Source organism: Cetorhinus maximus, chromosome 12, assembly GCF_964194155.1.
Source record: "Cetorhinus maximus chromosome 12, sCetMax3.hap1.1, whole genome shotgun sequence".
In the NCBI taxonomy this organism is placed as follows: Eukaryota; Metazoa; Chordata; class Chondrichthyes; order Lamniformes; family Cetorhinidae; genus Cetorhinus; species Cetorhinus maximus.
The window spans coordinates 98,653,877-98,668,392 of NC_135890.1; the positions used below are offsets into that span (position 1 = coordinate 98,653,877).

The 14,516-nt window shown below is 42.2% G+C and overlaps 2 protein-coding genes across 2 annotated transcripts in view; one reads left to right on the plus strand and one right to left on the minus strand.

Annotated features, from left to right (window-relative positions):
- The window catches only part of sf3a1 (splicing factor 3a, subunit 1), a 32,234-nt gene extending 18,117 nt beyond the window's left edge, over positions 1-14,117 (minus strand). The window contains exons 1-6 of the mRNA XM_078554233.1: positions 13,963-14,117; positions 11,771-11,883; positions 11,492-11,684; positions 9,646-9,903; positions 3,718-3,792; positions 1,477-1,627 (exon numbers count right to left, since the gene is read on the minus strand). Coding sequence (XP_078410359.1) covers positions 1,477-1,627; positions 3,718-3,792; positions 9,646-9,903; positions 11,492-11,684; positions 11,771-11,883; positions 13,963-14,016 — 844 coding nt within the window. The 5' untranslated portion in view covers positions 14,017-14,117. The remainder of the gene's footprint in view (positions 1-1,476; positions 1,628-3,717; positions 3,793-9,645; positions 9,904-11,491; positions 11,685-11,770; positions 11,884-13,962) is intronic.
- A 235-nt stretch (positions 14,118-14,352) lies between these two features.
- The window catches only part of ccdc157 (coiled-coil domain containing 157), a 1,880-nt gene continuing 1,716 nt past the window's right edge, over positions 14,353-14,516 (plus strand). Inside the window, exon 1 of the mRNA XM_078554243.1 lies at positions 14,353-14,417. The gene's annotated coding sequence lies outside the window, so the exon portion shown is untranslated. The remainder of the gene's footprint in view (positions 14,418-14,516) is intronic.

Below are 14,516 nucleotides of genomic sequence, written 5' to 3' on the forward strand. Positions count from 1 at the left end.
AGAGATGGGAACTATTTACAATGTCAGCTAGCATGGGAGGCAGGTGTTCAGTGGAAATGGGGTCAAGTGAGGAGCGGGTGAATCTCAGATGAGCTGAGTTTGGCAACAGCGTTAAAAAAATGGTGCAGAGAAACTGGAAATGGGTGGGGTTCATGGCTAGGATAGATGAGGTACTGAGGATAGGTTTGGCTTAGATGGGGAAGAGGCAAAATAAAGAAAAAAAACTTGAGTGCATTGTTTCCATCTTTCTATGATCTTTGCATACTGTTGAAGGCAAGGTTGGAAGAGGTTGGAGACAGGGGTGTAAGGAGTTGCCTGGTCAGAGAGAAAAGGAACCTGGACCATCTAAGCACTTTAAGATTGCCAAATTTATCCATGACTCCAGGGCAAAGGACAGCAAAACCCAGTAGAGCTTCACATGATTGAGACAAATCTGACAATGGTGGTTATGTCACTTGTGTGCCAGATATGCTCAAGTTTGCACCCTTGGACTTGAGTGGTTATACTGGAGGAATGAATGCGATGATACAGTGAATGTTTTGCTGGACGAAGGCATTAAAGGTGAAGAGAGAGACTGGCTTAAAACATCAACTGCTGCAGAGGAATAGTGCAAACATAGGGGCAAAGGTTAAGCTAATTAAATATTTTCATCATTCATTTATACAATTAACTGCATATGAAAAATGGTTTGAAACATTAAATACTTATATGCAGATATTCAACTAATGCAGGTTTGACTATTTTTGTATTAGATGACTTGCCAACTAAAAATACTATTTACTTTAGCAAGAGCAACTGCCTTTGCACCTGTTCATCAGCCTTCAAAGAATCAGTTTTCTTAAGGGCATCATCTCCTACTTCCTTGCTCAATGTCAGGACTGTCAATATCATGTTTGTTTCAAGTATCCTCTTCAGAGTCAGCTCACTTCATTTTCCTCTCACTAAACATTTTGGCGGTATATGTGGTATGAATTACCCAAATTGTATATTATTTTGGCTTGCATATAACACTACAACAGATTAGTGTTGATACTATCACAAACTTACATTAAATTCAAATTGGGACATTTGAAAATGCTTGTTGTAGACAGTGATTCATTACAACAATATACATTATACAGGGACCATTGCATATAAGTAATTTCATTCATTCTAAAGTTAAATAACTGTTGCTATATACTCTGATTTTTAGAAAAGAAATAATTTTTCCCCTTAATTGAACCATCTTCCCTGGTTACAACAATAATTTGTATTCAGAAGCTTAAAATGAGCAGCTTCAAAGCAACAGGAATTCAACTGTTATTTTTATTAACATTTCAAACCAATTTACTGTAATTGCAAATGCAAAAAAAATTCAAAGGAAAGGATATTGGAAATACTGTGATCAGGGAGTGAAAATGGTTAATCTCGGAAAGATTGCGTTCAGTGTTTAAATCTAAATCAATATTACATTCTATAATATGGTAATAATTTTACCTTGTTCATTGGGCTGGAAGTCAACAGTTTCCACCACCACAAAGTCATGCCAGTCAATCTGTGCATAGGCTACTCTCTCCCTTTCCCGCTCTTCCTCTTCTTTCCTCCTCTCACGCTCCTGGAATTTGGCCCATTCAACTCGGTACCTAACCTAGGTCATACACACTAAAATTATTTGCATGTCGATATTATGATCCATATTCCTTTTATGCATAGGTGACGAACTTCTTAGTCTCCTACACTCCTGAAGATGAACCTTTCAAAATGGCTAAAAAAATCAGATCATCAAATAAAATGGAGGCAGCAGAGAGGTTGAGCGAGATGGTGGATTGGTAGAGCGTGTATGTGGAAACTGCTCCCATAAAGGAGTAGAGAGCCATATATCAAGTTACAAATGAAGAGTTGCATATCCAGGTTTTCAGACGTGAAATTAAGTGACATAGTAGTGTAGATGAGAGTAGAAAGTTGCAAAGGGATACTGTTAAGATTAAGTGAATGGGCAAAACTGTGGCAGATGGGAGCTTAATGTGGGGAAGCAGGAGGTCATTGACATTTTGGACCTAAAAGATAGATGAACGTATTTTCTAAATGGTGAGAAATTAGGAACTGAGGAATAGGGAAATTTAGGGATCCAAGTACAGAAATCACTAAAAGCTAATGGACAGGTCCAACAAATAATTTAAAATTCCTGTAGAATACTGGCCTTTATCTCAAGAGGACTAGAGTACCAAGGGGTGGAAGTTACATTACAGCTATAAAAAGTTCTGGTTAAACTCCATTTAGAGTACTGGGTTCAGTACTAGGCACCTCATCTCAGGAAAGATAGAATGGCCTTTGATGGGGTTTAGCAGAGATTAACTAGAATTAAACCAGGCCTAAAAGCGTTAAATTGTGATGACAGGTTGTATAGACTAAGTTTGTATTCCTTTGTGTCAAAGATTAAGGAGTGGTCTATCTGAGACATCCAAGATGATTAAAGAAGTTGATAGGATAGATAGAGACACACTAATTCCTCTGGTGGGTAAGTCCAGACCATGAGGACATAATTTTAAAATTAGAGCTAGGCTCTTCAGAGGTAATGTCAGGAACCATTTCTTCACACAAAGAATCATGGAAATCTGAAACTCTCTCCCAAAAAGCTGTTGAGGCAAAGCCAACTGAAAATTTCAAAACAGAGTACAAAGTGATATGGACCCAATGCAGGCAGATGGAGTTAAGGTACAGATCAGGCATGATCTAACTAATGGTAGAACAGATTTGAAGGGTTAAATGGTCTAATCCTGTTCCTATGTCCCACATCTTGAATATTACCAAAGACAGTATGTGGATGAGGAAGAGGCCATGGGTTGATCTTTGGGGGTGGGAAGGCAGTGGATAAAAACACCACATTATTGATTAACCTCTTGCAATATAAAGTTCCAGAATCTAAAAGGGCTATTTATTGCCCCAAATAGTAATTTATAAAATTGTTGCAGCAAGTCCTCATTTAAAGTTGTGGCTGCGTTCCAGAAAATCATGAGTTTAAATGAAACAACTTTAAGTGTATCATAGGTTCCCATAGCAATCAATGTTAAAGCCAGAGTTAGGTTCCTTTGGACATTTCTCACCCAGAAAAAAACATGTACAAGTTGAAATACTTAACCATGCATGTGCAGTACTGTGCATTCCTAACTGAAATAACTTGCAAACTAAAATACATTACTAAATATAAAAATACAATATACAATTCTTTTAAAACAATACAGTACAGCGCTCACCTCAGTACACATTACTTTTAGATTGACCAGGTTCTATTTAGTAGCAGAAGTTGGTTGGTGCAGTTAAAGCTGACTCCCTGTACTGACCAGCTTCTGCCACTGGATGGAACCTAGGACTTGGTGCAAGTTCAGAAGCGAAGCCAGAAGTCAGGAGCTGCTGAAGAACAGACCCCAAGGACTAAAGTAAGAACAGAGGGTAAGAGTTGGCAAGGGCGGGAGCATTGCAGGAAAGTCATGTAAGCAGCCAGGCCACAGCAGAGGAAGTCTATGGCAAACGATGTTAAAGTGAAACTGGCAATGCTAAACAGATATACTGACTATTAACAATGTTAAAATGAAACATTAAGTGAGTCGACGTTAAGCAAGGACTTACTGCATTGCTTTGTGATAAACTTTATACAAATATTAATTACAGACGTTACAGTTATGAAAATAATTCAGCTAGTTTTACTTTTGCTTATTACGGTGATATTTACAGTCTCACCTGATCTAAAACTTCTTTAGGATTTTCTGCTTCTTTTTTCAATTTCTGAAGCAGTCCTTTTGGAGGTATTAAGATCTGAACAGAAGAAAAATATAAATATAAAACATGTAAAACATAAATAAGCTTTTCCCCTTATAAAAGTGTCAAGGTTAAAATCAGTAGACATCTGTTTATAATATTGTCATTCTAATATATCTGGCTAAGCCAAATAGTTTCTCAGTTGGGTATTGTGTTCCACAGTACATCATTAACAAGTCCTGCTCAAATCAAATTCCAGAACTGAACCTCGATCTTGTCAATCAAAACTACGAAAATACTTCCAAAAATTGAACAAAATTTTGCTGCAACAACTTTTTGTTTTAAGTGTTGAATAATGTATTTTAAAGTTACTTCATTATAAAATTACAAATTTAACTAAATGTTAAATTCCCTGCCTCTCCCCTTACAACTCTTCAATATTACACTATTCTGACTACAGCTTTACAAGCATGGTTGTTTTTAAACATCTCAGGTTTGTGAAAACTATGTACTCCCTTTTTTTTTCCACAACACATGCCTGGTGCCCTCAACTGAGGAGAAAAGTAATTGCCTGTGACATGTTACAATCCCTGTGGGGGAACTGTAAACCAAAATAACCAAATTTACTCAATGAGCCTAAATGAGAAATTACCAACAAGATTCCACTTTCTGTAGCTTTTACTTTAACACGACTCAGAACCAGCACAAATTATACATAAATTAATAGTGTTATGATCCTGAACCAGACCCCCAAGTTTTTGGTAAGATCTGGATAGGGACCAATAATTTTTTTGTTTAAAGTAGACAAAGTTTGAGATTCGAGACACTTGCTCAGAGAATAAAGCCACAAGATTCCACAGGTTTTGAACAAACAAAAATAAACTTTACTATACAAAGGTCAGAAAGATAAAACTATTTACAATATCTTATACTCAAGGGTAATATGAGGTACATGTGACTTAAGAGGCAAATTGTGGCCTAACACCCACACTATAATTTAAATAGCAAATGCAACCGAGACAGGTCCCGCAGATTTCTCAGCAATCCAGCAGGCGTCAGTCAATATTGAAGGTCAACCAATCTCACTGGAACTCTTAAGGGATTGCGGTCTTCACCTTCAAAGATCTCGCCTTGGAATTCTCTCCAAATGTTGCTCCAACTCCGACGGCCTCAACAACATCCCACCTTTCAGGGTTTCAATCTCGTTTCTTAAGACTCTATTCCCCTGGATTCCTGAATTTGCAATCCAGCACCAACTCATAGGCACAACGTCAGCCCTTCAGCCATGCCAAGCAGAATACTGCTGGCCCAAACGGGTACCTTTGTCCCAACAGAATCGCCAGAGCTTCTCCTGAGCCCGCTTCCAATGCTGGGGCTTCTCCCGAGTGCAGCCCTTTTCTCTGCCTGGAGCCTTTTTCTCTGCTCCTCTTTAACTGGGACCCCTCCCTGTCCCCAGTCTAGGACTCTGCTCAATTATGGTGCTCTGCTCCCAATCACATGATTGGGGTTTTCATGCTCTTTTCTTTTTGCACAAGTGCACTGGGTCTGTCCTCGGCCTGAAAAACTAAAACCCCGAAACTCCCGAGGCATGCTGGGAGTTATAGCTCCCAGCCTCCGCGCTCGACGAGGTAAGTTTGGATCTCGTAACAAGAGGCAAATGATACTTCAAATAAAAAGGTAAATTTCATTTTAAATTGTCAATACAACAAAGATGCGTCTTACACAACCACAAGCATTTGCATCAACCCCTCACAAACGTGGCAGTATGTAGCAGCACAGTTCCACAATATTTAATTTAAAAAAAACCATGTTGATAAGCTTCAACAAGATATTTCTCATGTTGCTTTTTATGCACAAAGTCTGCCTTATAGCACTGCCCACAGATCAAAAATTAGCCAATTATTGTCTCTAATAGCTTACTGGAATTAAAAAGCCCTTTTGTGTTCTCTACAAAAGATGAATAAATGTTTTATTGAACTTCACGATCGTAGCACAAATATGAAGGCTAAACAGTGGCTTGAGGTTAATATGACAGATTGGACCTGGTTAAAAAATTGCAAATTTTATACCTTGTATAAGAAAAGGTAAACACTTTGGCAACTTTTTAGTAAATGCAACCAACCTAGTACACATAGCAAATGTATATTGGAAGTTCTGTCTACCTAAAGAGCTGCAGTACTGTGGCAAAAGACCTCAAGAGCTGGGAGCGTACTGCCAGTGACGTGCCTCATATATCCCATCTGAAGCTCAAAGCTGGGATTGTACAGTGAAAATGTGTCTATCATAATTTTAAAAAGCTATCATATTAAAGTGATGGGGTGACCAGCTGTGCGGAGTTCTGAAAGCCAAGTCCAACAGCCAGTAATACCTCAAATATATACAGAATTGTTACAAATGCAAGACTTTATAAGATGGTTATGTTGCAAAAGAGAGACACAGAGGCAGAGAGAGAGATGCTGCTGGGTGTACGAAACAGAGAAGCTACAGCTATGAGAGCAGGGTGCTTGTAAGAGTCGGTTTTCTGTTTAGAAATAAGACGACAGAACAGATGGAACTTTTGGAGATTTAAGAACCAAAGTGGGTCTTGTGGCTGGAAATCAGTTTGAGTATACTCATGAAGTTTCCAGTTGTGTGAATTGGTTTATGGGGAAAGAATTTTTTCTGTACTTTGGTGTGTTTCTTGCCTACTAAGTAATGTTTAGGATACATTGATTTTAGTTTGATTGTTACAGTAAAAAACTTAAAACGTGAAATCTTGTCATGTGGTCCTTTGAGTCAGTCACTGGGAAATTCGTTTTTTTATTCCTTCATGGGATGTGGGCGTCACTGGCTAGACCAGCATTTATTACCCACCCCTAATTGGCCTTGAGAAGGTGGTGGTGAGCTGCCTCCTTGAGCCATTGCAGTCCATGTGGTGTAGGTACACCCACAGTGCTGTTAGGGAGTTTGTTTCAGGATTTTGACCCAGTGACAGTGAAGGAACGGTGATATATTTCCAATTCAGGATGGTGAGTGACCACCAGGTGGTGGTGTTCCCATGTGTCTGCTGCCCTTGTCCTTCTAGATAGTAGCGGTTGTGGGTTTGGAAGGTGCTGTCTAAGGAGGCTTCATGAGTTCCTGCAGTGCACTTTGTAGATGGCGCACACAGCTCCCACTGTGCGTCGGTGGTGGAGGGAGTGAATGTTTGTGGATGTGGTGCCAATCAGCAGGCTGTCCTGGATGGTGTCAAGCTTCCCGAGTGTTGTTGGAGCTGCACGCATCCAGGCAAATGGAGAGTATTCCATCACACTTCTGGCTTGTGCCTTGTAGATGGTGGACAGGCTCTGGGGAGTCAGGAGATGAGTTACTTGTCGCAGGATTCCTAGCCTCTGACCTACTAGTCCAGTTCAGTTTCTGGTCAATGGTAATCTGCAGGATGTTGATAATGGGGGATTCAGCGATGGCAATGCCATTGAATGTCAAGGGGCAATGGCTAGATTCGCTCTTGTTAGAGATGGTCATTGCCTAGCACTTGTGTGGCACGAATTATCAATGAACATCCCTGCTCCTGACCTTATGATGAAAGGAAGGTCATTGATGAAGCAGCTGAAGATGGTTGGGCCTAGAACGCTACCCTGAGAAACTCTTGCAGTTTTGTCCTGGAACTGAGATGACCGACCTTCAATGACCACAACCACTTGTGCTAGATTTGACTCCAACCAGTGGAGTTTTCCCCGATTCCCACTGACTCCACTTTTGCTAGGGCTTTCTCGATGCCACCCTCAGTCAAATGCTGCCTTGCTATCAAGGGTAGTCACTCTCACCTCACCAGTTCAGCTCTTTAGTCCATGTTTGGAGCAAGGCTATAATGAGGTCAGGAGCTGAGTGACTCTGCTGGAACCCAAACTGAGCGTCAGTGAGCAGGTTATTGCTAAGCAAGTGCTGCTTGATAGTACTTTTGATGACCCCTTCCATCACTTTACTGATGGAGAGTAGACTAATGGGGCGGTAATTGGCCTGGTTGGATTTGTCCTGCTTTTTGTGTACAGAACATACCTGGGCAATTTTCCACATTGCCGGGTAGATGCCGGTGTTGTAGCTGTGCTGGAACAGCTTGGCTAGGGCCGTGGCAAGTTCTGGAACACAAGTCTTCAGTATTATTGCCAGAATGTTGTCAGGGCCCATAGCCTCTGCAGCATCCAGTGCCTTCAGCTGTTTCTTGATATCACGTGGAGTGAGTCGAATTGGCTGAAGACCGGCATCTGTGATGCTGGGGATCTCCAGAGCGGACAGAGATGGTCATCCACTTGGCACTTCTGGTTGAAGGTTGCTGTGAATACTTCAGCATTCGCAGAATTCGCTGATTGTTGCGAAACATTCACAACAATCTTCAGCCTTATCTTTTGCACTGATGTGCTGGGCTCCCCCAGCATTGAGGATGGGGATATTTATGGAGCCTCCTCCTCCAGTGAGTTGTTTAATTGTGCACCACCATTCACAACTGGATGTGGCAGGGCTGCCGTGCTTAAATCTGATCCGTTGGTTGTAGAATTGCTTAGCTGTCTATTGCTTGCTGCTTAGGCTGTTTGGCATACAAGTAGTCCTGTGTTGCAGCTTAATCAGGTTGACATTTCATTTTTAGGTATGCCTGGTGTTGCTCTGGGCATGCCCTCCTGCATTCTTCATTGAACTGGGGTTGATCCCTTGGCTTGGTGGTAATGGTAGAGTGGGGGGATATGCTGGGCCATGAGGTTACAGATTGTGGTTGAGCACAATTGTGCTGCTGCTGATGGCCTACAGGGCCTCATGGTTGCCCAGTATCAAGTTGTTAGATCTATCCAATTTAGCACGGTGGTCATGCTGCACAACACGATGGAGGGTATCCTCAATGTGAAACCAGGACTTCGTCTCCACAAGCACCGTTGGTGGTCACTCCTACCAATACTGTCATGGACAGATGCATCTGCAGCAGGCAGGTTGGGTGAGCATGAAGTCAAATATGCTTTTCCCTCTTGTTAGTTCCCTTACCACCTGCCACAGACCCAGTCTAGCAGCAATATGCTTTAGGACTCTGCCAGCTCGGTCTGTAGCGGTGCTACCAAGCCACTCTTGGTGATGAACATCGAAGTCCCCACCCAGAGTATATTCTGCGCCCTGGCCACACTCAGTGCTTCCTCCAAGTACTGTTCAACATGGAGGAGTATTGATTCATTGGCTGAGGGGGGATGGTATGTGGTAATCAGCAGGAGGTTTCCTTCCCCATGTTTGATCTGGTGCCATGAGACTTCATGGGGTCTGGAGTCGATGTTGAGGACTTCCAGGGCGACTCCCTCCCAACTATATACCACTGTGTCGTCACCTCTGCTGGGTCTGTCCTGCTGGTGGGACAGGACATATCCAGGGATGGTGATGGCGATGTCTAGGACGTTATCAGTAAGGTATGATTCCATGAGTATGACTATGTCAGGCTGTTGCTCAACTAGTCTGTGAGGCAGCTCTCCCAATTTTGGCACAAGCCCCCAGATGTAAGTAAGGATGACTTCGCAGGGTCATATCACTCTTTAAAAGTTATTAGTCTCTACAGAGATTGTAACAAAATATACACGGAATTTCTGAATCTTTGAGATTTAACGGATTTCCAAACATTTACAATGGTAAGAAAAAAATAAGATTTTGGATTACAGAGCAAATTAAATGCGTTCAACTTCCATTTCTAACCTTCTGCATCTACCCTTAGCCCTACAAGATTTGCTTCCCTTAATAAGCACTACTGCACAATTGGAGACACGTTGGTCTTGCACTTTAAAACTATTTACAACTGAACTTCAAAAGTCAATCCTATCACGTGCAAGTACATTACTTTAGCTTGATCCACACACTTAACAATGACACACTTACACATAATAACTTCTATCGGTAACCTTTAAATACCTTTGTGTACTGCTCCACGAGTTTGGTGAAATAATTGAACAGACTGTGCTGCGGTCGCAGAAAGTCAAACTGATAGTTACGTTGTTCTTTCTGCATCAGCTGAGTCAAAAACTGTCGACCATTTCTTGCAACGAATTGAGCGGTTAGCTTCACAACATCCAAATCAAAGGCTGAGATTGATGGGGGATCAGCAATGAATTCAAATTCGGGTGGGGGTTCCTTTGGGACGATTGTTTCCTGAATCACCTGTGCTTGCACCTATTTAGTGTAGACGGGAGAGAAAATAAATTCTCAGAAATCATAATTTCGCAAATGTGATTTAATGGAATTATATTTTTTTCCTACTAGAAATTTGAAACTGCAAAAATATGATTTATTGAATAATAATTTATAAAAATACAAAAAGAAAAAGAACATGTAATCTTTAAATGTTTGTGTGATAACACATCACAATAAATGTTCACAAACAGCATTTGTCTATTTGAATAAAACAGTTAGGTGCGCACTTCCCTCTTTTAATCCCTCTCTAAGTTGCCAGACTGCTTGTCTGACATTCAGTACTGGATGAGCAGAAATTTCCTTCAACTAAATATTGGGAAGGTCAAAACTATTGTCTTTGGTCCGTGCCATGAGCTCTGTTTCCTAGCTACTGACTCCATCCTTCTCCCTGGCTACTGCCTGAGGCTGAACCAGACCATTTACAACCTAATTTGACCTAAAGATGAGCTTCCAACCACATATTGTCAGCATCACCAAGATGGTCGACTTTCACCTCCATAACAGTGCCCGACTCCACTTCTGCTTCAGTTCATTTGCTGCTGAAACTCATATCTGCGCCAATTCGCTCAAGACTTGACCATTCCACAATGTCCTGGCAAGCCTCCTAATTTCCACCCTCCATAAAATCCCACTTCCCATATCCTAACTTGTATCAAGCCCGATTCACCAATTACCCCTATGCTTGTTGACCTATATTGGCTTCAGTGTTGGGAATGCCTCAATTTTGACGATGTAAGGTCACAGTCCTAAAATGTTAGCTCTGTTTCTCTCTCCACAGATACTGCCAGATCTGAGTATTTCCAGAATTTTCTGTTTTTATTTAAAAATCTCACCCCTGTTTTTAATCAACCTCCATGGCCTCATCCTTCCCCATTTCTGTATCTTCCTCCAGCATTACAAGCCTCCATAATCTCCGTGCTCTCTCAATTCTGAGCACTCGACCATCCCCGATTTTAACCGTTCACCATTAGCAGCCATTCTTTCAGCTGTCAAGGCTTTAAACTCTGGAAGACCCTCCCTCAACCTCTCCACCTCCACAACTCTCTCCCCTTTAAGATGCTCCTTAAAATCTCTTTGACCAAGCTTGGACTTGACAGGGTGAACTTGGAAAGGATAGTTCCTCTTGTGGGAGAATCTAGAACTCAGGGTCAGTGCTTCAAATTAAGGGGTCACCCATTTAGGACAGAGATAGGGAATTTTTTTTTTCTCAGAGGGTTGAGGGACTTTGGAATGCTCTTCCTCAAAAGATGGTTGAGGCAGATCCTTGAATATCTTTAAGGCAGAGGTAGATATTCTTGATAAGCAAGGGGGTCAATAGTTATCAGGGGTAGGCAGGAATATGCGGTTCAAATCAGATCAGCCATGATCTTATTGAATGGTGGAGCAGGCTTGAGGGACCAAGTGGCCTACTCCTGTTCCTAAGCTTTTGATCTCTTGCCCTGATATCTCCTTAAGTGGCTCAGTGTCAAATTTTGTTTGATAATGTCCTGTGAAGAGCCTAGATGCATTTTCTGTTCTAGGTGCTATATAACTGCAAGTTGTTGTTATTGTTAGCAAAGTTACTCACCTTCTGTGGCAGCTGTTGCTGCTGCTGCATAACCTTCGGTATAGCAGCTGAAGGTTCTTGTCCTTTCCCCTCCTTGAACTCGTTAACTTTATGCCGGTAATATGCATGGTAAGGATCATTCGGATTCAAGAAGTTAAACTTGGAGTTGTTTATTTCATTCTGACGGATACGGGCTTCAAATTCTGGGCCATTTCTATTCAATGCAAAATAATTTCCACAGTTAAACTCAGAGGATCATTGCAGTACAACTACAGGCATCTGTCAGAATGCGGTACTCACCTGGCTACGAAACTCGCAGTCTTGTCAACAATGTTCCTGACCTCAGGAGGAGGGTAGATAATCCCAACAATAGGTTTGGAGGTTGCAGATTCATCTTTTGTTTCTTCTGGCAACTTTAAAACAAAAGCCAATAATTGTCACCAATCTCTTCAAGCACCTTAAGATTCCATTAATCAAAGTTTATGCCTGCTGATGACAGAGGATCAGAATTCATGTTGTGGAAAATGGTACTTTTGTGCCAATGAACCTCTACAGAACATTAACCTTTGAAGGAACATTCATGCTATGGTAAGATAGCAGCAATACACTCAAATTTTATGGCGACTTATGCTAGTGACCAAGCTGTTTAGGAGAAATTACTGGAAGCTGCTATCCACCTGAGAGCTCAAACCTATGTTTGTCCACTGACTCATTATCATGACTGGTGGCAGAATTGAGGTAAGCAGATTAATTTGGCTCCAAGATCTCACATTTGGTAATGGGATATTAGAACCTAGTTGATTCTCTGTGGCAATCTAAGTAAACCAATTTCTGTACCAGACAGGTCTACAGTACACTAATTGTATTCCAGTACTTACTTACAGTACTCCAGAGCACTACTGATAATTGGCCTGCCAACCTGTCTCTTTGATGGGCTAGGCCTGTCATTGAGGTATGGAATTCTTCCCATGAACTGCAGAAAATTCTACAGGCAATGCTCTATTTGTAGGATGGCCTAGCTGGACAAGCAGCAAAAAGTATTTCAATGCTTCTTGCGGTAGGCTGTGAGATTTTAGGTAATCAAAATTTAGCAGTGCCCCCGGAACACACCAGAGGGTCTTTCTTTCATATTAACAAAATCAGAGAGCTGTTACAGCACAGGAGGCGGCCATTTGGCCCATTGTGTCTGCACCAGCTCTCCGAATGAGCAACTCACCTAGTGCTATTCCCCCGCCTTCTCCCAATAACCCTGAACATTCTCCCTTTACAGATAACAGTCTAATTCCCTTCTGAATGCATCAATTGAACTTGCCTCCACCACACTCTCAGGCAGTGCATTCCCAAACCCTAACCATTCACTATATAAGTTCCTCATCTCACTTTTGCTTCTTTTACTAATTACTTTAAATCTGTTCCCTCTCGTTCTCGATCCTTTCACGAGTGGGAACAGTTTCCCCCTATCTACTCTGTCCAGATCTGTCATGATTTTGGATACCTCTATCAAATCTCCAAGATATCTGAATATTTTTTTTAATTGATAAGAATTTATGCAAAAATTATATGTGCATTCTCTTGGAATTTTATGTCTCTCCTATATTGGGCAAATGCAATCTCTACTTATATGGGTTGCCTGGTAGTCTGGTTAAAAGGCTCTTAAGCAGATGATTTTTGTATTGGGTTAGAGCACATCTGGACCACGTAGACTCCAGGGTATGTAATTCCATTACAATTTAGTTGTTCCATAATATATTTTGCTCAGCTCCATCATCCCCATCCAAGACCTTAATAGACTATGTTTTCTGACAACATTCAACAGTATTTCTATAAATTATGTTCTTAATATGAATGGTACCATGTGCAGGATACCATGCCAGCTTGATACCCTCCAAGTTTCCCTCGTCATTAAAGTAGATGCAGACAATGTCATAATCCTGCACTAATACTCAGCACAGACGCTACACTGCAGTCTTCTAATCTCAATTATTGTTTTACAATATTCTATACCTCCTGAAACGATCCTTTAATAATGCATCTCCCATTACCAATTGCTCAGATTTGTCTGGGGGGGGGGGGGGGGCTTGGTCTCTAGAAGTAATCTTCCTCCTTGCAGTCTGATAATGGGGGCGATTTTAGTGCAAATTAAACACAGCGTCTGGTGTCTCTGGTCGACCTGTGACTGAGATGAATCAGACTGACAGGCCCCCGATGCGTGTATGTCTTTAACCATGTGTCCATCGGACTGTTTCTCAGTCCAGCTCGCATCACCAGCGGGAACTACAGCTGGGGAGGCAGGATAATAGCTGCACCAGCGTCCCGAGCTCCCAGGCTGACCGGGGGGTTGTGGTGCAGGAGGCGACGGCGGCGGTGGTAAGTGCGACTGCCAGTCCCAGCCAGTGAGCTGGAGGCCTTGGGGAGGCGGGGGGCGCCACATTACATCGGCAGCAGGGACGACGGTGCCAACTTTTATTTCCCCCTTTCTTTTTAAAACTCACCTGGTTAGTTTCGGCCTGAGGTGGCGGTAAGGCCTGCACAGGTCCGGCCGGCATGGCTCCGGTCCCGGAGGAGCAGACGGGGAGCTTCAAATCACCTCAACTCCGCCAACAAACTCGGGGTAAACAAGATGGCGGCCGTGGACTGCACCATCTGCCTCTTGATTACAGGGGGGGGGGGGGCGGTGGAGAGGTTAGGCCTCCATCATCGCGCGCATTGAATTAGGTTAGCGCCTCCAATCACGAGATATTTGAAGATTACTTTTTTTTTTAATTTGATAATATTTTTGTCATATCTGAATGGGGAGAGTCCTTTTTCCTTCTGAACCCTGGTTTGCTTGGCACAGCCCCATACGTCTTGAGATAATGTCACGCACGTAAAACGCGCAAGCAGACGTCACGCTACGTGCGTCCATGACAGCACGTTCTCAAGCTAACGGTTGGCCAGCCGGCTGCAGGTAAACACGGTCCCGGTCACCTACTGGGCTTTGGCCCAGCAACTATTCAACGGTTCGTTGTTCCTCCAGTTTCGGAGCAAGGAGCCTTATAACAGCGGC